This window comes from Saimiri boliviensis, chromosome 13 (genome assembly GCF_048565385.1).
Source record: "Saimiri boliviensis isolate mSaiBol1 chromosome 13, mSaiBol1.pri, whole genome shotgun sequence".
Lineage (NCBI taxonomy): Eukaryota > Metazoa > Chordata > Mammalia > Primates > Cebidae > Saimiri > Saimiri boliviensis.
The window spans coordinates 60,008,883-60,032,354 of NC_133461.1; the positions used below are offsets into that span (position 1 = coordinate 60,008,883).

General features: G+C 40.8%; 2 protein-coding genes across 4 annotated transcripts in view; one reads left to right on the forward strand and one right to left on the reverse strand.

The window, feature by feature from the left end:
• MYOM1 (myomesin 1) overlaps positions 1-13,441 on the reverse strand; it is a 194,559-nt gene extending 181,118 nt beyond the window's left edge. Inside the window, exon 1 of the mRNA XM_074383712.1 lies at positions 12,558-13,441. The gene's annotated coding sequence lies outside the window, so the exon portion shown is untranslated. The remainder of the gene's footprint in view (positions 1-12,557) is intronic.
• A 143-nt stretch (positions 13,442-13,584) lies between these two features.
• On the forward strand, positions 13,585-22,789 carry LOC101033130 (myosin regulatory light polypeptide 9). Of its 3 annotated transcripts, none has more exons than XM_074383716.1 (4): positions 13,585-13,688; positions 18,822-19,020; positions 19,464-19,625; positions 21,855-22,789. In XM_074383716.1, exons 1-4 carry the CDS (start codon positions 13,605-13,607, stop codon positions 22,025-22,027), a joined length of 618 nt encoding a protein of 205 aa, XP_074239817.1. In that variant the 5' UTR covers positions 13,585-13,604; the 3' UTR covers positions 22,028-22,789. The 3 variants fall into 3 exon arrangements, with proteins under 3 accessions (XP_074239817.1, XP_003924859.1, XP_003924861.1); XM_003924810.4 differs by lacking the exon at positions 13,585-13,688 and adding an exon at positions 13,888-14,008; XM_003924812.3 differs by lacking the exon at positions 13,585-13,688 and adding an exon at positions 17,798-17,904.
• Positions 22,790-23,472: the final 683 nt, after the last annotated feature.

Consider the following 23,472-nt stretch of genomic DNA (forward strand, 5'->3'; position numbering starts at 1 on the left):
TTGTGTGAGTCTGGGAGAGGCGAGAGGAGGGAAGAATTGGGAGCATTGGGTTACAGTGCAACCTAGGGACACTTTGGGGTGATAGGTATATTATTATCTTGATTGTGATAATGGCTTCATAAGTGTATACATATGTTAAAATTTGTCACATTGTAGAATTTAAATGTGTAGTTTATTGTGTGCTAATAATACATTGGTTAAAACCATTTTTTAAAATGTATATTCTTCTTCCCAACAAAGATATACAGTTCTACTCAACTTATTATGCTTTATGTTCTATGCTTACCTATAATTTACCTGCAATTAATTGTGATATATGCTGAGAGACTGATCATATGTTTATATTTCTCAGTTTTAATTATTTTCAATGGTTTTCATAAAGAATATCCTTCACCATTGAAAAGTCATGTGTTGAGCACTGTAGTTTTAAATTTATTTTTTATTAATATTTTTTATTCCTTGACCAATTTTCCTGTTTTTTGTTTTGTTTTGTTTTTATGAGACAGAATCTTGCTCTGTCACCAGGCACCAGGCTGGAGTGCAGTGAATTTTCCTGTTTTTAAGTGTAGATCTGATTTGGAGGTTTGAAATTTTGTTCCTTTGTAGTGTTATAAAGTCATAGTAAGGCATGGACCCCAGTGAACATTTTATAATGAAAAGAGTATATAATAGAAAGAACTACTGTAAGAACTAGTATAGATATATTAAAGATTTTATGTATTGTTCTCCCCTGCCTTGGACAATAATTTTTATTGTGCCTTTATATCTAAATAAGATCTGGTCTATTGTTAATCTGTTCACTTCTACCACTTCTGTACCAAAAATTTCTTTTTGGACCTAGCGGACCATAAAGAAGTCTGGTAATAACATTCATCTGGTTGCGTTTCAACACAGGACTACTTTCATCATTTACCCACTTACTAAAACTCTCTTACTTTTTCTACTACTTTTGCTCCAAAGTTTTTAAAGTTAATAGATTTAACTGAAGTTTTTACTAAGCACACATGACATGTCCAGCACTCTGCAAGGTACTGGGAGTACAAATAGACTAAGTTACTCTTGGGAAGCATGCCCACCTTACTAACATGGCTTGTTCTTTGTCCTCAAGCAAATAATGAACTGTGTAGCACATGACAGGACACTGAAAAATAGACCCTGGTAAAGACCCTCCAAACTTAACCTCTGGCCCTTTGGCCCTTCAGGGATTACTGGGTAGCACTGCCAGTCCAGAGCTTGAATGCTTTACTAAATCAACACTGCACGAGGTAATGCAAAAAGAAGTCTTGTGTGTTCAATGCTGACAAGTCATACGAATGGAAACTGTCCACAGATTCATGTACCATTCCTTCTCTGGAGGAAAAAAGAATCCAATCAAAAGCCCTAACATACCTACAAGTGTACAAGTGTATAAGTAAAGCAGAGGCACTGATTTCAGTGGAATTAGACCTTGCTGGAAATTTTGCAAGAGACCATACAACAAAAAAGTCAACATTTCAAGTAAATATTCCCACTCCAAATTATTAACACAGTCATTCTTATCAGTAGTTAGAATGTTTTACTGATCAGTATAGCATAGGGGCTGAAAGGTCAGGCTTTGAAGTCACACAGACATGCTTCACATTCCTGCCTTTTCCTCTTACCCAGAATATGACCCCCGGCAGCTCACTGACCTCTCTAAGCTTCAGCTCACTCATCTGTAAAGTGGAGGTGGCAGTCATTACCTTGCAGGGAATGTTAACGAGAGGTAATGTGAATAAAACACTTTGCAGAGAGCTTGGCTCATAGGAAGTGCTCAATAAAGAAGAGGAATATAATGTTATTATTATTGTTAAAAGTATACACTGAAAAACTTCTACTTAGCTAATTTAAAAGTAATATATGTTTACAAGCCAGTTTGGGAAGCAAGTCAAACATACATGAAACAGTAGAGGACAATCCCAAATTATGTAACATCGTCCAGTGTACTAGGATGATAAGCATGACGTTCCCATTATTTTAGAATTGTGGGAGATGTCCCCAAAGCTGGAAACATTCTTTGTCAAGAACATCGATTCAGGATGTGCTACAGATTGTGGCATTAATTTTTTGAACCCCCCTAGTTAATCATCCACCTCAGGAATTATAGGAAAGAAGATGAATCTTCAGACTGAAGAGATTTCAAGAAAAGCATCCAAAGTCCTTTGGGAAGAGCTGCCAGTGCACCACACTCAGCCCACACACACTGTGAGGAGTAGGCGGTGCTTCTCACAGCATTTTGAAGGTATTGCTGCTCCACCTTCAGCTTGCATGGTTGCTACAGGAAAGCACACTGCTGGCCTAATTACTCTTCCGTTGTAGACACTACCTTTGTTCTGGCAGCTTTTATCATTTCCCTTTTACCTTGCATGTTCTGAAGCTTCATTGTGACAGAACTTACTGTAGGTTTTATAGATTTGCCGGGCGTGATGGCTCAAGCCTGTAATCCCAGCACTTTGGGAGGCTGAGGCGGGTGGATCACGAGGTCAAGAGATCGAGACCATCCTGGTCAACATGGTGAAACCCCGTCTCTACTAAAGATACAAAAAATTAGCTGGGCACGGTGGCGCGTGCCTGTAATCCCAGCTACTCAGGAGGCTGAGGCAGGAGAATTGCTTGAACCCAGGAGGCGGAGGTTGCAGTGAGCCGAGATCGCGCCATTGCACTCCAGCCTGGGTAACAAGAGCGAAACTCCGTCTCAGAAAAAAAAAAAGATTTTATAGATTTTATTTTTCCTGCTTTATATTCAGAGTACACTCTCCATTTGAATGAAAAATGTTGACTCTCTTTCAGTTTCAGAAGACTCTGTCATTATCTCTTTCAATTTTTTTTTTTTTTTTTTTTTTTTTTTTTTAATGAGACAGAGTCTCGCTCTGTCGCCAGATGCCAGGCTGGAGTGCAGTGGCATGATCTCGGCTCACTGCAACCTCCACCTCCTGGGTTCAAGCAATTCTCCTGCCTCAGCCTCCTGAGTAGCTGGGACTACAGGCGCGTGCCACCATGCCCAGCTAATTTTTGTATTTTTTTTTAGTAGAGACAGGGTTTCATCATGTTGGCCAGGATGGTCTTCAATCTCTTGACCTTGTGATCCGCCCGCCTCAGCCTCCCGAAATGCTGGGATTACAGGCATGAGCCACCACGCCTGGCCACTTAATTTTTTTTTTTTTTTTTTTTTTAAGAGATGGGGAGTCACACCGGGTTGCCACACCAGTCGGTCTTCAACTCCAGGCCTCCAGCAATCTTCCCTCCTTGGCCTCCCAAAGTGCTGGGATTACAGGTGTAAGCCACTGTGCATGGCCCAGCATACTTTTGATATTGTTTTTTCCATCGTTCTCATTTTATCTTGTTCTGGCTTTCCTATACACAAATATATACCCTGTCACCTCAATACATTCTCCATGATTCCTTACAGCACTTCTACATTTGTTTTTCTTTTTGTCTCTTTGTACTGTGTTTGGGTTAAGGCCTCAGTACTGTCTTCTAATCCACTACCTCAAAATGTCCCAAATGATAACTATCATTTCCTACCATTACCACAATCTGCCCTCCAAACTATTTCTCCTCCTGTCCTCCTTACTTCAGTGCATGGCCTTACCATCTGTCAGAAATCCTAAGCTTCTCCCAGGCTTACCTTCTGCTATCCTCCATACTATTACTAGAGTGATTTTTAAGTAATACAATTCTGAACATATTGATCCCATGCTTAAGACGTATCAGTGGCATCCTACCAACCTTCAGAAACATGGCTGAGAAGTCACTCAAGACGCAGTCTCTGCTGCCCCTGTTGGCCTCATGCTTCTTCACTTTCCCTTTATATTCTGCCTTCCAGTGATTCATTCATTCAATATGCCATTTTATGCATTGAGTGTCTGTAATGTGCCAACTATTCTTCTGGGCCTCGAGATGCTTTAGTAAACAAAGCAGGCCAAAAAATCCTCTTCATGGAACTTACTAGGGGATATAGATATTAAAGTCAGTAAAGTGTCTGATGTGTTAAAGGTAATAAGTGCAATGGAAAAAATAAAGCAAGGGAGGGGAGCGCTGGGGGTAGAAACTGGGTGATGGAGACTTAAATGGAATGGCCAGAGAAGGCTTTACTGAGATGGTGATATCTGCTTGAAGATGTGAGAGAGTTGAGGGCGTGAATAGTGAAGAACCTGAAGAAAGCATGGAAATCTGGAGAGAGATCCAAGATGGCTGATCACTAGCAGCTCGGGATTGTAGCTCCCAGTGAAAGCGCAAAGAACGAGAGGACGCCACACCTTCACATGAATTCTTGTTGCTCACGCACCAGGAGATTCCCAGCGGAGGAGCCCCACGGGTCGCCAGCGCGACTCTTGTGACCGGCAAGGCGGTTTTGCCAGCGCCTCAGAGCGTCGGTTCTTGGTGCAGAGTCAGAAAAGCACCATCAATCTTAACGCCGCTGATTTAGTCGGCGCAGTGGGTTGCTCAGATTTTGGTGCTGAGAATCAATAAGTTGGACGTCCACTCAGAAACCCAATTACAAAGACGGTAATTATAAAGACCACAGATGGATAAATCTACAACGAAGGGAAGAAAACAGCCAAAAAAGGCTGAGAATACCCAAGATCAGAAAGCCTCTCCCTCAGCAGGGGATCACAGTTCCTCATCAGCAACGGAACAAGGCTTGATGGAGAACGAGTGTGTTCCAATTACAGAAGCAGGCTTCAAAATGTGGATAATGAGAAACTTCTGTGAATTAAAAGAACTTGTTCTAACACAATCCAGAGAAACTAAGAACTTTGAAAAAAGGTTTGACGAAATGTTAACAAGAATACACAATTTAGAGAGGAATATAAGTGAATTGATGGAGTTGAAAAACACAATACAAGAACTACGTGAAGTATGCACAAGTTTTAACAGCCGAATTGATCAAGCAGAAGAAAGGATATCAGAGGTCGAAGACCAACTCAATGAAATAAAACAAGAAGACAAGATTAGAGAAAAAAGGATAAAAAGGAACGAGCAAAGTCTCCAAGAAATATGGGACTATGTGAAAAGACCTAATCTACGCTTGATAGGTGTACCTGAATGTGATGAAGAAAATGAATCCAAGCTGGAAAATACGCTTCAGGATATTATTCAGGAAAATTTTCCCAACCTAGTAAGGCAAGATAATATTCAACTCCAGGTAATACAGAGAACACCACAAAGATATTCCTCAAGAAGAGCAACTCCAAGGCACATAATCGTCAGATTTACCCGGGTTGAAATGAAGAAGAAAATACTAAGGGCAACCAAAGAGAAAGGTCAGGTTACCCACAAAGGGAAGCCTATCAGACTTACAGCAGATCTCTCAGCAGAAACCCTACAAGCCAGAAGACAGTGGGGACCAATATTCAACATACTTAAAGAAAAGAACTTTCAAACCAGAATTTCACATCCAGCCAAGCTAAGCTTCATAAGTGAAGGAAAAGTAAAGTTTTTTGTGAACAAGCAAGCACTCAGAGATTTCATCACCACCAGGCCTGCTTTACAAGAGCTTCTGAAAGAACCACTACACATAGAAAGGAATAAACAGTATCAGCCTTTCTAAAAAATACCAAAAAGAACATCAATATAATGAAGAATTTACATCAACTAATGGACAAAATAGCCAGCAAATATTAAATGGCAGTATTAAACTCACATATATCATTGTTAATTCTATATTTAAATTGACTAAATCCCCCAATCCAAAGACAGACAGACAATTTAGATAAAAAACTAAAACCCATCAGTATGCTGCATCCAGACCCATCTCACATTCAAGGATACACAAAGACTCAAAACAAGGGATGGAGAAAGATTTACCAACCAAACAGAGAGCTAAAATAAATAAATAAAAAGCAGAAGTTACAATTTTTGCCTCTGATAAAATAGTTGTTAAAGCAACAAAGATCAAAAGAAGCAAAGAAGGACATTATATAATGATAAAAGGATCAATGCAACAACAAGAAGAGCTAAAGATCCTAAATGTATATGCACCCAATACAGGAATACCCAGACATATAAGACTAATAAAGAGACTTAGACTCCCACACAATAATAGTGGGAGACTTCAACATTAATATTAGACAGATCAATGAGACAGAAAATTAACAACGATATCCAGGACTTGAACTCAGATCTGGAACAAGTAAACGTAATTAACATTTATAGAACTCTCCACTTTAAATATACAAAATATACACTCTTATCAGTACCACATCATATCAACTTAGAAGTTTAAGTGAAATGTTGGTTGGCTCCTTGTTTGTTATTCTCTTCCCTCATTTTATTTTATGTCTCCATTATTAAGGACAATTATAGGCATACCCATATTTAGACTGCATTCTAGCCCGGGCAATAAAGCAATACCCCCATTCTCTCTCCCTCTTCCTCTTTCTCTTTCTTCCTCTTCTTTATTCTTTTTATTATTTTTTTCTTTCTCAAAAAAAAAAATAATATTCAACTCTAATTGATCTAAAAATTATAAAACTTTTTGACTCGTATAACTGAGAAGTCTAGATAATATTCTGGAACATCAAGTGTGGTTTCATTAGGTGCACTTAAAAATGTCACTACAACTTCATTATTATTTCTCTCTATGATCTTTCACAATATTGGCAAAATTGAAAGACTACACAGGATTCATGAGCAAATAAAAAAAAAAAAAAAGAAACCTCATCTTCACCAAAAATACAAAAATTAGCTGGGCGTGGTGATACACGTGCCTGTGGTCCCACCTACTTGGGAGCTGTTGTGGGAGGATCCCTGGAGCCTGAAAGGTCCAGGCTGCAGTGAGCCATGATTGCACCACTGCGCTCCAGCCTAGGCAGCATAGCAAAGACCTGTCTCAAAAAAAAATTACAAATACTTTTTTTCAAGTGCTGTATTATAATAATAATAGTTGACAAAAAAACAAAAAGAGCATGGAAATCAGGAACATCAAATGCAAAGGTCTTTAGGTGGACAGTTACCTGACTTCTTCAAGAAACATTTGGTATGTCAATATAGCTGAGCAGACTGGGGAGGGCAGGAAGTAGGAGATGACAGTAGAGAAGTTTCCAGATCTGAGTTCTTGGGCCTTACAGGCCATGGTAAAACATTGGGCTTTTATTCTGAATGAGGTAAGGCATTACTTCACTCAGCGTAGTGACGTAAGTAGAGGTAGTAGGACACTACACGATGGAGGGTATCAGGCAGAACAATGATATGCTCTAGTTTAAAGGATTACTCTGCTATGTGGAGAACAGACTACAGGAAGAAAAGGAAGTAAGAAAACTACTCAGACCTCTTTAGGAGGCTATAACAAAAATCCAGACTTGAGATGACGATGACTTGCACTGGAATAGTAGCAGTAGAGAAGGCGAGACTTAATGAAATTCTGGATATATTTTGAAGGACTTCCCTACTAGGCTTGTGCTAATTATGGTTTTAGAACATGGAGATACTTCTGTGAACAAAGTAGACAGAAAACCCTACCAGAAAGGTTGAGTGAGGGGGAGAAAAGAAAAAGAGGTAGCAGACCAGGTACGGTGGCTCATGCCTGTAATCTCAGCACTTTGAGAGGCCAAGGCAGGTGGATCACAAGGTCAGAAGTTCAAGACCAGTCTCATCAAGATGGTGAAACCCCGTCTGTACTAAAAATACAACAGTTAGCTGAATACAGTGGCAGGCACCTGTAATCCCAGCTACTCAGGAGGCCAAGGCAGGAGAATCGCTTGAACCTAGGGGGCAGAGGTTGCAGTGAGCTGAAATCATGCCATTGCACTCCAACCTGGGTGGCAGAGTGAGACTCCATCTCAAAAAAAAAAAAAAAAAAGAAAAATATGGCAAAGATGAGTCAAAGGTTTTCGGCCTGAGAAGATAAACAGGATGAGCAGGTTTTGGAGGTAAAATTAGATCAGTTGTGGAGTGTGAAGGTTTAGATGCCCAACAGACCTCCTCATGGAGATGTCAAGTGAGTGGTTAGATACACGAATCTGGAGTAGAGGTCAGAGATTCTGGGCTAGAGACAAACAATTGGTGATCAGTGTATAAGTGGTATTTAAAGCTATGAGAGTGGATGAGGCCAGCTCAAAAGGACTGTCGACAGAAAAGAGAAGAGATTCAAGCACTGAATCCTCGGCTACTCCTAGTGATTAGTGAAATTAGGAGGACTTGGCAAAGGAGAATGAAGAGTAATCACAAATGAATGCAGAAACCAGGAGAGTGTGGTATCTTGGAAGCCAGAGAAGAAGGTATTTTAAAGGTAAGGGAGTGATCACTTTTTCAAATACTATTTGAGAACTGAAAATTAGCTATGGGGATATAGAAGTCACTGGTGACTTTGATAAACACACATTTGATGGAGTGGTCAGGAAAAAAAGATTTCTTGTAGCAGATTCAAGAAAGGATTGGTCAGAAAAGGATCACTGAGGAAGAAAAAAGCAAAAACTAGAATAAAGAGAGAACTGGGTTTGTACACCCATGGTTATAGCAGCACTACTCACAATAGCTAAAATGTAGAAGCAACCCAAGTGTTCATCAACAAACAAACAGATAAGCAAAATGTGGTGTATACATATCACGAAATATCATTCAGCCTTAAAAAGGAAAGACATTCTGACATGTTACAACATCCACGAACCTCAGGAACATTATGGTAAGTGAAATAAGCCAGTCACAAAAAGACAAAGTACTCTATGATTCCATAACTTATATGAAATACTTAGAGTGGTCAGAATCTAGACAGAAAGCAGAATGGTGGTTACTAGGGAGAAGGGAGGAATGGTCACAGAATTTCAGTTTTACAAGATGCAAAGAGTTGTGGAGTTGGATGGTGGTGATGCACAACATTAAAACTATACTTAATCCACTAAGCCAGTGGTCCCCAACCTTTTTGGCACAAGGGATCAGTTTTGTGGAAGACAATTTTTTCAGGGACTGGGCAGAGGTGGTGGTAAGAGGGGGCACAGTGATTTCAGGATGATTCAACTCATTACATTTATAGTGCACTTTATATTATTATTACATTGTAATATATAATGAAATAGTTGTACAACTCACCATAATGTAGAATCAGTGAGAGCCCTGGGCTTGTTTTCCTGCAACTAGATGGTCCCATTTGGGCGATGATGGCAGAAAGTGGCAGATCATCAGGCATTAGATTCTCATAAGGAGCATGCAACCTAGATGCCTCACATATGCAGTTCACAATAGAGCTCATGCTCCTAAGAGAATCTAATGCCATTGATAGGATCTGACAGCAGGTGGAGCTCATGCAGTAATGTGAGTGATGGAGGAGCAGCTGTAAATACAGACCGTCACTCCCTGGGTCCTGGGGGAGGGGGGAGGGAGGGGGGAGGGAGGGGGGAGGCAGGGGGTAGGCAGGGGGTGTTGGGGACCCCTGCACTAAGCTATACAATAAACATGGTTAAGATGGACATTTTCATGTTATATACATTTTACTAAATTACTAAAGTTGGGGGGGGGCATTGAGAACCAGTGAGTACAGGTGACTCCTTTAAAGAGTTTTCTAAAAGGGAGCAAGAAAATAGGACAGTAGCTAAAGGGAGTTTTTGTCGTTGTGATATGGTAGATTAGTTTTCTATTGCTGCTAACAGATTACCACAAATTTAGTGGCTTAAAACAATGCAATTTAGTCATCTTAGTCTTGTAGGTTGGAAGTCAAATGTGGGTCTCATTAGGCTAAAATTAAGCTGTCAGGGAGACTTTTGTTCATTTCCTGAGGCTTTAGGGGAGAATCAGTACCTTGTTTGTTTCAGCTTCTGGAAGCTTCCTGCTCCTGACCCCTTCTTCCATCTTTAAGACCAGCAACATTGTATCTCTTTGGCCCTCCTTCCACAGTCACATCTTTCTCTAAGCCTTCTGCCTCCCTCTTCTTCCTCCTGATTCATCTTTTAAGACCTCTTGCGGTGACACTATATACATGAATAATACTGGATAATCTCTGTATTTTAAGGTCAGCTCCTTAGCAATCTTCATTCCAAATCTTCTCACTTGATTCTCCTTGCTGTGTACTGTGTAACCTAACATATTCACAGGTTCTGGGAATTAGAACAGGGATATATTTTGGGGGTCTGCTTACTACATATGGGGTACAATATAGCATTTCTGTTGATGGGGATACTCCAATAGAGAGAGAGAGAACTTGATGATGCAGGAGAGGGCAGAACTGCTGGTGTGGCATAACCAAGAAAACAGAGGAGCTGGCTTTCTGTAGGAGCAAGGAGAGCTCCTCTCTAGTTAGCAGGAGAGGAAGGGGAGGACAAAGTATGAAGAGGTGAGTAAATGTGGTGGGGGATTGTGAGAGCCATTATCTTCTCAGACTTAGAAACAAGATCATCAACTGAGAGTGGGGATGGAGTAGAATGTGTGAGAGGTGTGAAGAGACAAAAGATATAAAACTGATAGCAAATAGACAAGAGCATGGGCCAGGATGGTGGCTCATGCCTGTAATCTCAACACTTTTGAGGCCAAGGCAGGCAGACAGCTTGAGCTCAGGAGTTCAGGACCAAGTCTCAGCAACATGGGGAGATCCTGTATTTACAAAAATACACATAAATTAGCCAGGTGTGGTGGCATGTGCCTGTAATCCCAGCTACTCAGGAGGCTGAGACACAAGAATCACTTGAACCTGGGAGGCAGAGGTTGCAGTGAGCCAAGATCGTGCCACTGCACTCCAGCCTGGGCAACAGAGCAAGGCTCTGTCTCAAAAAAAATAAGTAAATAAGAATAAGAATTCAAAAAATAAAATTTTTTTTTAAAAAGAAAAAAAGAAGAGGGAGCTCTTTTTGCTACGTGAGAACACAGAGAGAAGGCGACTGATTATCTGCAAGTCAGGATGAGGGCCTTCAATTGAATTGGCCACCACTCTGATCTTGGACTTCCTAGCCTCCAGAAGTGTGAGAAATACATTTCTGTCATTTAAGCCACCCAGTGTGTAGTATTTTGTATGGCAGCTGAAGCAGACTAATAACAGAATTGAAAAATTTGAAAAACATTATAGGTAGTCAAGTATTTCTTAGAGAACTAAATTTCTTACTGAGTATTGGTCAAAAGATTGAGGGATGGCTTGAGCCTCGGAGATCGAGGCTGCAGTGAGCTATGATCGGGCCATGCACTCCAGCCTGGGCAATAGAGCAAGACCCTGTTTCACTCTATTTGGAACAGAATTCAAGTCTCCAACCTTTTACTAAAAAGGTGGGAAGAAGATTATCACGTGGGGGCAAAGATCTCCCATAGGGTCCAAAAGGATAGAAGTATCAGAAAGAGTCAGAGGCCTTTGATGGTGGTCCAATCATCAAAACTGAATATCAAAACACTAGGTGGACATCTGAAGAACATTTTATTCAAATGTTTTTTTTTTCCACATTGGTTGACTATTTTTATAGCCATAGTTGTGGAATGAATAAATGAATGAATGAACACAGACTACAAAATTCCTGTTCATCTTCAATCAGCCAGGCCCTCTGATCACCTCTAGACAATCAGACATGCTGCTCCCTCTGCCTGGCATCTCTCTCTCCTCTCCTTCCCCACTGGATTCTAGAATCAGCTCTTTAATATCCCTTGCGGGGACACCTTCCACTAGTTCCCAGACAAGTTTATTCTTCATCTGTTCTCCTTCAATAGACCCTAACTGTACTGTAAATATCTGTTCCACCCTGTTCCCTGATACCCTGCTAACTCCTCATTCTTTCCATTCCACCCCTCACCACCCCAAGGTAGCATTAACTGTGTTCTGTTCCAGAAAACCAAGCCCCCACCACAGTGCTTGGCAATGCAGTTGCTGTTTAATACCTGATGACTAAGTGGAAGGAATACAAGGAAATGATCTGACTCTAGAGAAGCAAAAGAATGTCACCTTCAAGCTGAGGGGAAGGCAGAACTGTCCGTTTCCTTCTGCTCTAAGTGTCCTCTGGAGAGGACGCTGGCGGAGCTGGTGCTCTCGTGGTGACAGGCCACCACCCTGTGGAGGTGTCCATGCACTGCAGGTGCTTGCAAACTGCAGGAACAAATGCATCCACGCAGCCATCTGGGGTTCGCCCCGTCGCTGCCTGCCCTCTCGCTGAGTCCCCACCCTCCCTGATAAGAGGCCCACTTAGGACTCCCCGTTACATGGATGGCTTCCCAGGACCTACCCCTGGAGACTCTGATTTAGCAGGTTGGAAATGACGCAATTATTCTTTTTTTTGTTTTGTTTTGTTTTTTTGAGACGGAGTTTTGCTTTTGTTACCCGGGCTGGAGTGCAATGGCACGATCTCGGCTCACCGCAACCTCCGTCTCCTGGGTTCAAGCAATTCTCCCGCCTCAGCTTCCCGAGTTAGCTACCGAGTTAGCTCCCGAGTTAGGACTACAGGCATGCGCCACCATGCCCAGCTAACTTTTGTATTATTGGTAGAGATGGAGTTTCACCATGTTGACCAGGATGGCCTTGATCTCTTGACCTGGTGAACCACCAGCCTCGGCCTCCCAAAGTGCTGGGATTACAGGCGTGAGCCACCACGCCCCGCCTATTTGTATTTTTAATTAGTACCCCAAGTAATTCTTACCATCAAGGAAGTTTGGGAAACAAATCACCTTTGTTTCAATCACCTGTGGAACTGGATCAATTATTTTCTTTCCCGCGACTTTATCGCGAAGTAAACCTTGGAATGTTAGTGGTTGACACACGGAATGTTCCAGAGATTCCTCAAGAAAGAAGCTACGAATACTTCAAAGATACGATTCCCGCAGCGTTTACAGTAAAACTGTCCCTTCCAGAAGGAGTCAAGTGACGGCCTGCTGTGACGGCGAAGACCAAACTTCAGAAGGGCTGTGGCCGCGGGAGCCGCACTGGCCACTGTCCGCTCGTGCCGGGACGGCCCGAGTGTGAGCGCATCCCACTCACTCCTCCGGCAGATGACGTCAGACTGCCGAGGGGGCCAGAGCAAGTCTTTTTATCAGACTCTGGGTGGAAAAACATGAAGTGTGTGTCCGGGGGGTACTTTCTCTCTTTAGTAAGATTCATTGTCAAGAACTGTTCTAGGCAAGGAGAACTCGGGAGAAACAGGCCCGGGTTTTGATGCCTGTTTTCCCCGAGCCGCAAGTCCTCCTCGGAGCGAGAGGCGCGGCGAAGTGCCGCCTTCCTTCCTAGAGAGATCCGGATCAGGCTGCCCTTGCTAGTCAGAGTCCAAGGGGCTCTGCCAGGGAAAAACGACGGTCAGTGCTTTTCAACAGGAAGGAAGTCTCCAGCCACTCGTGACCTTAGGAAATCCGTCTGGGCAAAAAAGATAGTGGGCGCTTGGCTGAGGGTCCCACGGATACAAAACGTTTCCTCCTATATGGAGCGGGCGGAGCACTTCATAAAACTGCACTGCACACGGATATCAAATGGTTAGCAGCAAGGCCTGCTCCGTGGCGTCGCGCGCGGCTCCAAGCCCCTCAGGCAGAGACCCAGGCCCCGCAACTGCGCGTCAAGCGCAGGCGCACTACCGCCCAGAGGCCAGAGCCCGGCGCTTGGGGCGGGGCGAGGGCCAGTCACGTGGGGCTGCAGCCCTCTCTTCGATTTCCTTACAAGGACTTAAAGCGACCGGCCCTACCCTTCGCGGAGCCCTGGAATGTGCGGCGGGGCAAAGCCACAGGACGGACGCAACCATCTGCGGAAAGAATGGGGGGAGGAAGACTTAACGCTGCAAGAAAAGGTACAAAAAAGAAGGGAACTCAGTAACAGGACCCAACGAACCATTATATATTGCTCTATATTTTAGGTTACCCACTTTATACTTCCTTCTCTTGCACTTGGTCAATACCGCGCCCGCTGACCACACTGGCTACTTCCCTCCCTGTCGCCCCTCCATGAAGTCAGGCCCACTCCGCCGGCCAAGAATGGTGACCTAGCTTCCTTCCGGCTTGCTAAGCGGCGGCCGGAAGCGGTGGTGTTTAGCCGCTCTCTAGGTAGCAGGGTGGTGAGAGCTGCAGCAAAGGGCTCGCTGAGGTGCTCGGATTCTTGTAACTGTGCCGGGTGAGTGATGCTCGCGGTCGGGCGCGTATGACCCATCCCGGGGATCCGTCTCCGCGGGGTAGCTGGAGGGCGGCGGGGCTCCGAGTGCCGGGAACGCACCTGAGCAGGTGTGCCACCCAGGTCCCCGTTTCTGGGATCCGAGGCCATGGCCGGAAGTGGCCCAGACCCTAACTTCGCTCCTGTGCCCTAACTTGGAGCTCTGGAAATGTGGCTTCGCTCACTGGCGCCTTGAGCTTGGGCGACTGCCGGGCCCGCGAAACCCGACCCCTACAGAGCTGACTCCGGGACTATTTTAGTTTCTAACGTCAATTTGCCCTATTCAAGAGAGTTTGCGCAAAAAACGTAGCCCATTGTCCCTCCTGCTGCAGCTGTTGCAGCTGTGTGGCTACGTGTGGTAGGAATAACCAACTCAAATTGTTAAGTTCCTCAGCTCAGTATCCGCTCCTGTAATTAGAACTTTTCTTTAAGCAGTGACAAAGAGATTTGGCGTTTAGTTTGTGGCTCTAGGAAAAACTCCAAAATATAATACCTTGTCCCATTTGAGGGGAAACTTTGGGTTAACTCAATTCGCGACGGAAGTGTTTTCTTTTAATTTAGTGGGTATATGCATGTGTATATATATCAGTTCTTGAGAGACCTATGGATTTAGCAGAGATTTTAACTTCAGTGCAAAAAGTTTTATATGGAAAGGTGAATAAAGTGAATATTTCTTAAAATTATTGGTGTTTGTTTTATGTTCTGGAAGGGCTCTGATAAACGGTAATCAGAAAAGCACTTAATTTTCAAAAGCAAGGCTTTATACTGGCAAGTCAGCCGTCACAGCTAAATTGTCTTTGTCAATTGGTGAGAACTTCTGGGTGTGGCAATCCAAGGTGACGAATCCTACCTTCAATCGGAAGTTTGCATAAGAAATGAAAACTTGATTTACTTGGAACGGAAGCACCAACTTGAAAATACACTTTCTAAAAATTGTGGTTAGCACCAGAAAATTACTTATACTTAGGTTTTTTAAAAAGTGTATTGACTAAATGAGGCAGTATATTATTTGGACAGGGTTTGGAAAGCCAACCAAATAGTAGGTGCTGTCACACTGCGCAGTGTTTTGTAAGATGGTAGTTTTTTTCATGGAGAATATCTCATATTTCTTAGAATCTTATCAATTTGAGTGTCCTTTTTGTAGAAAAAGTTTCTAGATTATTTTGTGTTTATTATCACTTTGTAAATGCTGGACTCTAGGATTCTAACCAGAGGATTCCAGTGTATATATTGGTATGGATAAGTACCATTTTGTAAGTGAACATAGTTTCTAGAACATAGTTTCTGAAAAATCTCGTGTCCTTTGGTGTGTGGGGAAAGCCACTTTGAGAATCTCTTGTTTCTCCCACCTATTAATCTAGTCTAAAATTTTCCTTAATCGTGATTTTATATAGCCGATAATGATTCTGAGCTAAAACACAACAAAATAAAAACCAGATTCATTACCACCAGCACTCCACTCTCCTGACTTAAAAAAAGCTTATGCTCCTTTACATCTGTAAACTTCAGTATCCGGGTTGCCCTTCATCCACTTTCTCATGCATCTGAAATCCTCTTATATTTTGTAGAAGCCTGTTCTCTAAGTCTCCCTGCTTTCCAGTTTCACACAACAGATACCCCTTCACACCAAAGATCTTTCATTTAATCCTTCAAAAATAAAGACTCAACTTTATGATTGAGGAGCTTCGTAATTTGGGCACCTCGGGTCTTTACCTGGCCATCTTTGCATCCTGAAGAATAATTACATTGATGTGAAATATTTTCAATTTATTTTACCCTATCTTGCTTTTTGTAAAAAGTAATTTCACATTTTTTAGATTAAGGTTTTTAAAATTTACATGAGAGTTGTGCATTTGCTGAAGGCTTATTACATGAAGAATGACAATCTTAACTTGCTTGAGGGAAAGTAAAATGAATAGCAAACTAGAGTCAGAGCAACAAGGACCCTGACAATATCAGAATTGATCTGCTCCTTGAGATCATCCCTCCACCATTGTTTATTCCACCCACACTTTTCTTATGACAGGAAAAAAAGCCCCAGTTTCTGTATTTTGGAACAGTGACTGTGAAGCCAAACTCCCTGTCACTGAAAGACTCCAGGTTTCTGGTGGAAAATCAGAATCCAGCTTCCTCGAAAAAGTAAAGGCCTAGGTAGTAACTTGCTCAACTTTACACTATCAGTTTTCGGTAGAATTAACTACCTTAATTTGTTAGAATTAAGATTAACACTCAAATCTCTTAATTCTAATGATGCCTTATAGCTTCTAAATGATCTCACACTGAGTTTTTCAAGGTCTTCCTCCTCCTCAGTCCCTTAACTACTTCAGAAAAGGAGTATCTTTTCTGAACTCACAGCATTTGATAATTATGTACCATCTTATGAATTATTTTTCATTATTGTGACACATTGTTTTAAGTTTAGAGTCATAGCTCTGGAATGAAAACGATGTGACTCATTTCATAAGTTGAACCAATCATCTCATTTCTTTATAGTTGGCTCCCCAACTGTATTTTAAGCTCCTTGAAGATAGGACACATGCCTTACATTTCTTAACTCTTAACTAGTATTCCACATAATTAATATGACAGTTGATACACGTTAGTGTAATTAGCTGATCATAATAAAATTGATAAGATTAAGTATTGAATGTGCTGAAAAAGAGTTCTATATGAGGCCATTGTCAGTGTTGACCAAAAAAAAAAAACCTTCAAAAATCTATTTTATAATACATTTACAAAATCCAAAGAAATGCATGATTAAAAGAATAGGAAATACATCAGAATTCAAAAACATATTACTTTACAACCAAAACTGAGTATTTTGAAAAGGTATCTAGAGGACCCCCCGTAAATTTAGTAATATGAGATTTTGTATAATAGATTAAACCAGTTGTGTCAGCCATTTGACCTCATCAGTTTCTTTGTTCTTAAAATAGCTGACATTTCTGCATCATTAGGGAAAGACAATGTTGTCACACAAAACTATTTTTAAAGATGTGCTTTGGCTTGCAAAGGCGTGACATGCCTAAACTATTAAAGTGATATGGACTGGTAAATGTGCCACTCATTGGGTCTCAACCTCTTGCTCCAAGTCCTTGAGTACATTTAAGAGGTGGAGGAATATTATACTGTATAACTGTAGTTTTTAAGACAGCATTTATAACAGAAGAGGAAAGTACAACCCTGTGTAGTTGAGATATTGATGGGATTTACTACCCCCAAAAGGTATTATAGAATGAAAATACGCATTGGTGAATGGTTTAAGTTATGAAACGCAGCCTCTTAAAAGTTTATTAAAGAATTACTAGGAAATATGGGAGCAGCATGTATTCATAACTTCTGTGCTGTGTAGGATATATCTTTCCAACAATATATTCCAGTTGCTATACAGAGCTATATTGGATGGGCTGGAATTTGTGACTACCTTTTGTGGAATTTCCTATTAAAATCTGAAAACAGATTTAGCTTTAAAAAATTTGAGGCAGAGCTTTTCTAATTATTTCATAATTGTATTTAGCCTGGACGATGTGGTTCTCGTCAAGGAAAGAATGTAAGAAATTACTTTTTAAACACATTGGAAACGTTATATTCTTAGGGTCACTTTGGAGCGCTGAGATCTAGGTGGTAGCTCATTCTTTGCAGTCCACAGTCTTATTTTTAGAGCAATGGCATAGTGTTTTGCCACATCATAGCTAAATGTTGTTTTCAGAACGTAAGCTTTAAAATTGTTATCCTGGTCAGAGTGAAATCAGTAGTGCCTATTTTAGACCTGCTTGGAAGAGTATAACTCAATGCAGTGTCTTTCTTTTGCTGCTAAGCGGTTTTGCAGACTACCATCTTCACTGCAACTCTGAAGGATGGTATGGTAGAATTTTATTGTTTGATGACTATGGGATTTTTACCTTCAAACAAACTTTTGTACTTTTTTAAAGATTGAGTATTAAAAGGAAAATTGCCTTTTTATTTTAGGTGTTATTAGACATTCATTTTAATTTTAACTTAAATTTTACTGAGATAAATTTAGATAAGAGGGCAAAGGTAGTTTCTACCATTTAGATGTTTTATAAAACTTTCAGAATTATTTTAACAGCTGTGCTCTGATTTCTGTTTAGAGATCTTAGATACTTCAAGTGATTTAGTGTGGCTGTAATGCAATAAGCTGGTTTGGATAGAGTGTAATGTTTATAAAAAGTATAGATGAATTCCCTTCAGTTTTTTTTTTTTTATTCTTAACTGTTAACCTTTCAACAAATAGTTTTCTTGAGCTAGTTTTGCCCAGAGGTGAGAGTACAATGAAAAATGTTAGTTGAAAGTGGAAGAACAATGTTTGCTGATAGAGATTAGGAGATGAAGACCTGTTCCATCAGTTAGTCATTCTTTCTGCTTCCTCACCTTTTTGTCCACCGTACTATGGAATAGCTCGTTTAGGCTAAGGCTGCAAAGGGTGAACCTACTGAAGATGAATTAGTATCCCTCAGCACCCTCATAGTGCTGAAGTATAGAATTTGGCAGTTTCCCAAGTGCCTAGTTTTTTTTGCTTCTTGGTTTTTTATTCTCAAATCAGCAGATTTGGTTATCAGCTGTTGTTAGCTATAATAATATGGGACATATGTAATCTTGTTGATAGGCTAAGATGTATTAAGACATTTCTAAGTAGCTCAAATATATTTGAGTTACCTAGTTGATTCTGTATACTTTTGTTAATCGTGGTTTTGATTCAAACTTAAGTAATCTTAGATGTTGATTTGGTTTTTATTGTATTTCCTTTCCTAATTAGGATTTAACCACCACCATGTCAAGCAAAAGAGCAAAGACCAAGACCACCAAGAAGCGCCCTCAGCGCGCAACATCCAATGTGTTTGCTATGTTTGACCAATCACAGATTCAGGAGTTCAAAGAGGCCTTCAACATGATTGATCAGAACAGAGATGGTTTCATCGACAAGGAAGATTTGCATGATATGCTGGCTTCGTTAGGTAATGCTCAGTTTAAGTATTAATCTATTACATAGATAGAATTTCCATGGTGCCTTTCATGTTTATTAAAGCTCTGTGAAGCCTGTCTAATGAGTCTATTAAGGTTCAAGTAAAGTGTGGAACAGTGTTTCCCACCAGACCAACAGCAGATTGCTGGCCCTCTCTTAGGACTGGGTTGGGGTGTGTGTGTGTGTAAAAACACTGATCTTGCTTATGGAAGCAGTATTATTCCTTCTGACATTCCAGTGGAATATCATAAACTCTCTAGACTATTAGGCCCTATTCATTAAGAAGACTTTTCCCCCCAATAATTTTGCTTTCATGAGTGCAAATAGCAAACCGTATGAATGATAGTCTTTATTGCCAAAATGTTTACTGTCATTAATAATTGATGTGTATTATAATGTAATTAAATTTATGACCCTTTAAAAAAATTTATTTAGGGAAGAATCCAACTGATGAGTATCTGGATGCCATGATGAATGAGGCTCCAGGCCCCATCAATTTCACCATGTTCCTCACCATGTTTGGGGAGAAGTTAAATGGCACAGATCCTGAAGATGTCATCAGAAATGCTTTTGCTTGCTTTGATGAAGAAGCGACTGGTAAGTGGGAGGTAACCTTTAATTACAAAGTGACTTAATATTAAGTTATGGTAACTAAAATATACAGTAACTTAAAATATGATAACATAACGTGCTTAGGTTTATAACACACCTGTTTTTTTAGATTTTTCTGGCGCGTTTGTCACTCACTTAGCTGCATCTGCCCTAAATAGTTAGTAGTTTACAATGAATAGGTTGTATTTGAAACGTCTTTGGGAAACTTACATTACCCCTTTCCTAGTGTGTTAACTCCACGAGTGTTAGGCTCTCAGAAAATAGTATTAAATAAAAAACTTCTACTAGAACAATCTTGGATGAAGTATAAATTGTTACAGGCTGTAGCACCACTATAATCCTGTATGTGTTTACTAGGTATTTGTCAGCTCTCAAATTGTTTAAATCTGACATCTAAACTTTATTTTAAAATACACCCAGTAGAACTTAGGGTCTGGAATTAGATTACTTGGCTTCAAATTCCTGTTCCACATAATAGCTGTGTAATTTTGGGCAAGTTGCTTAACTTTCTCTAAGCCTCTGTTTTCTTATTTGTAAAATGGACAATATTACCTACTTCATAGGGTTGTTGTAAGAATTAATGAGGAAGTGAGATGTACATGAAGTACTTAGCATACTGTGTGGCATAGAGTTAACTCTAAAAAAAAAAATGTTAACTATGTAGGGGCCTGATCCTTTGGCAGAAGTGTATGTAAGAGAAAATATAATGAGAGAATATTTTCCATGATTCCCAACTCACATGGCATAGCCAAATGTGTTTAGAGAAGGAAGACATACTCTTTGGTTGCCTGTAATACCAGGGCTAGTTTAAACACGGGTGGTTGCCAGGGCCTGCTGGTGGAAGCATGGTTTCTGGCTTTCAAGGCTCCGTACACGTACTAGCCAGTTATTTGGAGAATCTTAAAAATACCAATACGAGATAATTAATCAGGTAACATCTGATTCTTGTAGGCAGGCAGGTTTAATGAGAACTCTGGTATCAAACTCCCAGAGTAAAGAGCACACCTTTCAGCTTGCCACTGCATACCCCCACTGCCTAGCACAGTGCCTGCCACATCGTTGATGCTCAAATCTCATTTTACATATGAGAAAATCAAAGTCAGGGATGAAGTGAAATACCTAAAATAATACAGCTTATTAAAAGTGGGCCTCGGCTGAGCGAGGTGGCTCATGCCTGTAATCCCAGCACTTTGGGAGGCCAAGGTGGGCAGGGCAGATCACAAGGTCAAAAGATCGAGACCATCCTGGCCAATATGGTGAAACCCCATCTCTACTAAAAATACAAAAATTAGCTAGATATGGTGGTGTGCACCTGTAGTCCCAGCTACTCAGGAGGCTTAGGCAGGAGAATCGTTTGAGCACGGGAGGCAGAGGTTGCAGTGAGCTGAGTTTGTGCCATGGTACTCCAGCTTGGTGACAAGAGTGAGACTCCGTCTCAAAAAAAAAAAAAAAAAAAAAACAGGCCGGGCCTGGTGGCTCACGCCTATAATCCCAGCACTTTGGGAGGCCGAGGCGAGTGGATCACGAGGTCAAGAGATCAAGACCATCCTGGTCAACATGGTGAAACCCTGTCTCTACTAAACATACAAAAAATTAGCCGAGCACGGTGGCGTGCGCCTGTAGTCCCAGCTACTCAGGAGGCTGAGGCAGGAGAATTGTTTGAACCCAGGAGGCGGAGGTTGCAGTGAGCCAAGATCGTGCCATTGCACTCCAGCCTGGGTAACAAGAGCAAAACTCCATCTCAAAAAAAAAAAACCAAAAAACAAACTAGGCTTGAAGTTTCCAGTATTCTTTCCACTATACCACTTTATTGATGTGTATGATGGAATGCTGATTTTAGTAAGGTGGGTAAATGTTATTTGCTTATAGAATTAGGTGTGACCATTCATGCCACTTGAAGGAACCATAAGGCTTAGATTCTTTAACCATACTTTTTATTACTTTGTTTAGGCCTAGGTTTAGTCTCTAGTTAATCAAGAGCTCAGAAGCTGAATGTGGAGGCAGAATGATAGAGCAGAGTGATACTGCTAAGCAGCTGGGCATGTTTCTAGGCACTTCTCTGCTGAGGCTGTTTTAAGTAGGTAGACACCCTATATTTCAGATATTTGCATGTTTATAGTTTTTAACATACAGAACATGCTTAGTCAAGCATAGATATTCTTTGTAATTAACGCTAGGAGTAGTATGTATTCTGATTCTCTGTTTATTCTCCAGGCACCATTCAGGAAGATTATCTGAGAGAGCTGCTGACAACCATGGGGGATCGGTTTACGGATGAGGAAGTGGATGAGCTGTACAGAGAAGCACCTATTGACAAAAAGGGGAACTTCAATTACATCGAGTTCACACGCATCCTGAAACACGGAGCAAAAGACAAAGATGACTGAAAGAACTTCAGATTCCAGCCAAATGTTCCTTGTTGCCACTTTGGGTATTTCTGAGATTTTCTCTTGCATGCCCTTAGCTTTGCGGCTTTTGCATTTCCTGTTGTATTTATTCTCAGCCATTTTGGGCACATGTATCTTTATACTCAGACTGGAAACGGGACTTTCTATTAATATCATTTTCAGAATAGAAAATAGGGTAATTTAACCTACCAGCCCCTCCTCTCAATAACTGCAGGCTATACAGAGTCAATATATTTTTTCAGAGAAAGTTTTTCTCTCATTTTTTTCTGAACCATAATTAAACTTTATGATAAAATACTTAATTGTTTAAACTTCTTATTGACCAAAATTGGCTGATGTTGGTTTTACTTGTATCTTCCAAAGAAAGGTAGATGAGGGAATTCCTAGAAAATGATATGATTATTAGACCTTTCTCTTCCTCCCTCCAATTTTCCTAACAATCCTACCTCTATCCACTATTCACTCCTCCTCCTCCCAAGGATATTCAATTTTAACTGCCCTGATCAGGTTTTCTGCATTTTGTTTCCAAGTCTTAAGATAATTTCCTGTAGAATTAGCATATATATGATAGTTTTTGTAGCTTTAAGTCCTTAAGTTGACATACCTGCCAACATTTCCACTTTTTTTAAACTTTTGTAATTTCTGGTCATTTAAAATTAGACCAGGTTACTGAGTGTAATTTTAATTTGTCCTATTTTTAAAAACTATTTTGGCTTAAAGGATCTGTGGAATGCTACCAAAGAGAGACTTCTGCGTTGTGTTTCAAAGTGCTGGAAATATAATGCAGTATTTTTTTTTTTATTATATGTAGTTTTTCTTTAACACAACAATCCCTATTGAAAGATCATATCTGTGGGTCCAGGCACGGTGGCTCACACCTATAATCCCTGCACTTTGGGAGGCCGAGGCAGGCCTATCACCTGAGGTCAGGAGTTTGAAACCAGCCTGATCAATGTAGAGAAACCCCATCTCTACTAAAAATACATTAGCCAGGTGTGGTGGTGCATGCCTGTAATCCTAGCTACTAGGGAGACTGAGGCAAGAGAATGGCTTGAACCCTGGAGGCGGAGCTTGCAGTGAGCTGAGATCACGCCACTGCATTCCAGCCTTGGCAACAAGAATGAAACTCTGTCTCAAAAAAAAAAAAAAGAAATCATATAATCATATTTGTTTATGCAAAGATTCACCATGAGTCCATGTGTGAGTTTTTGACATTCCTGACCTTCCCACAATCAAAACAGCTGCACCTACATGCCTGGGAAAGTGAGGTCATTATTTCAGTCCTAGAAATAACTTCTGCTATTTGCAGAAATGCAGAACTGTTTCAGAGTTAATCAGGGAGTGGTAGACAGTTTCTTTCTTTTTTGGCTTTAAAAATTTAACTCTCAAAGGACTTTAAGATTCTCTTTTTTTTCCAGACAGGG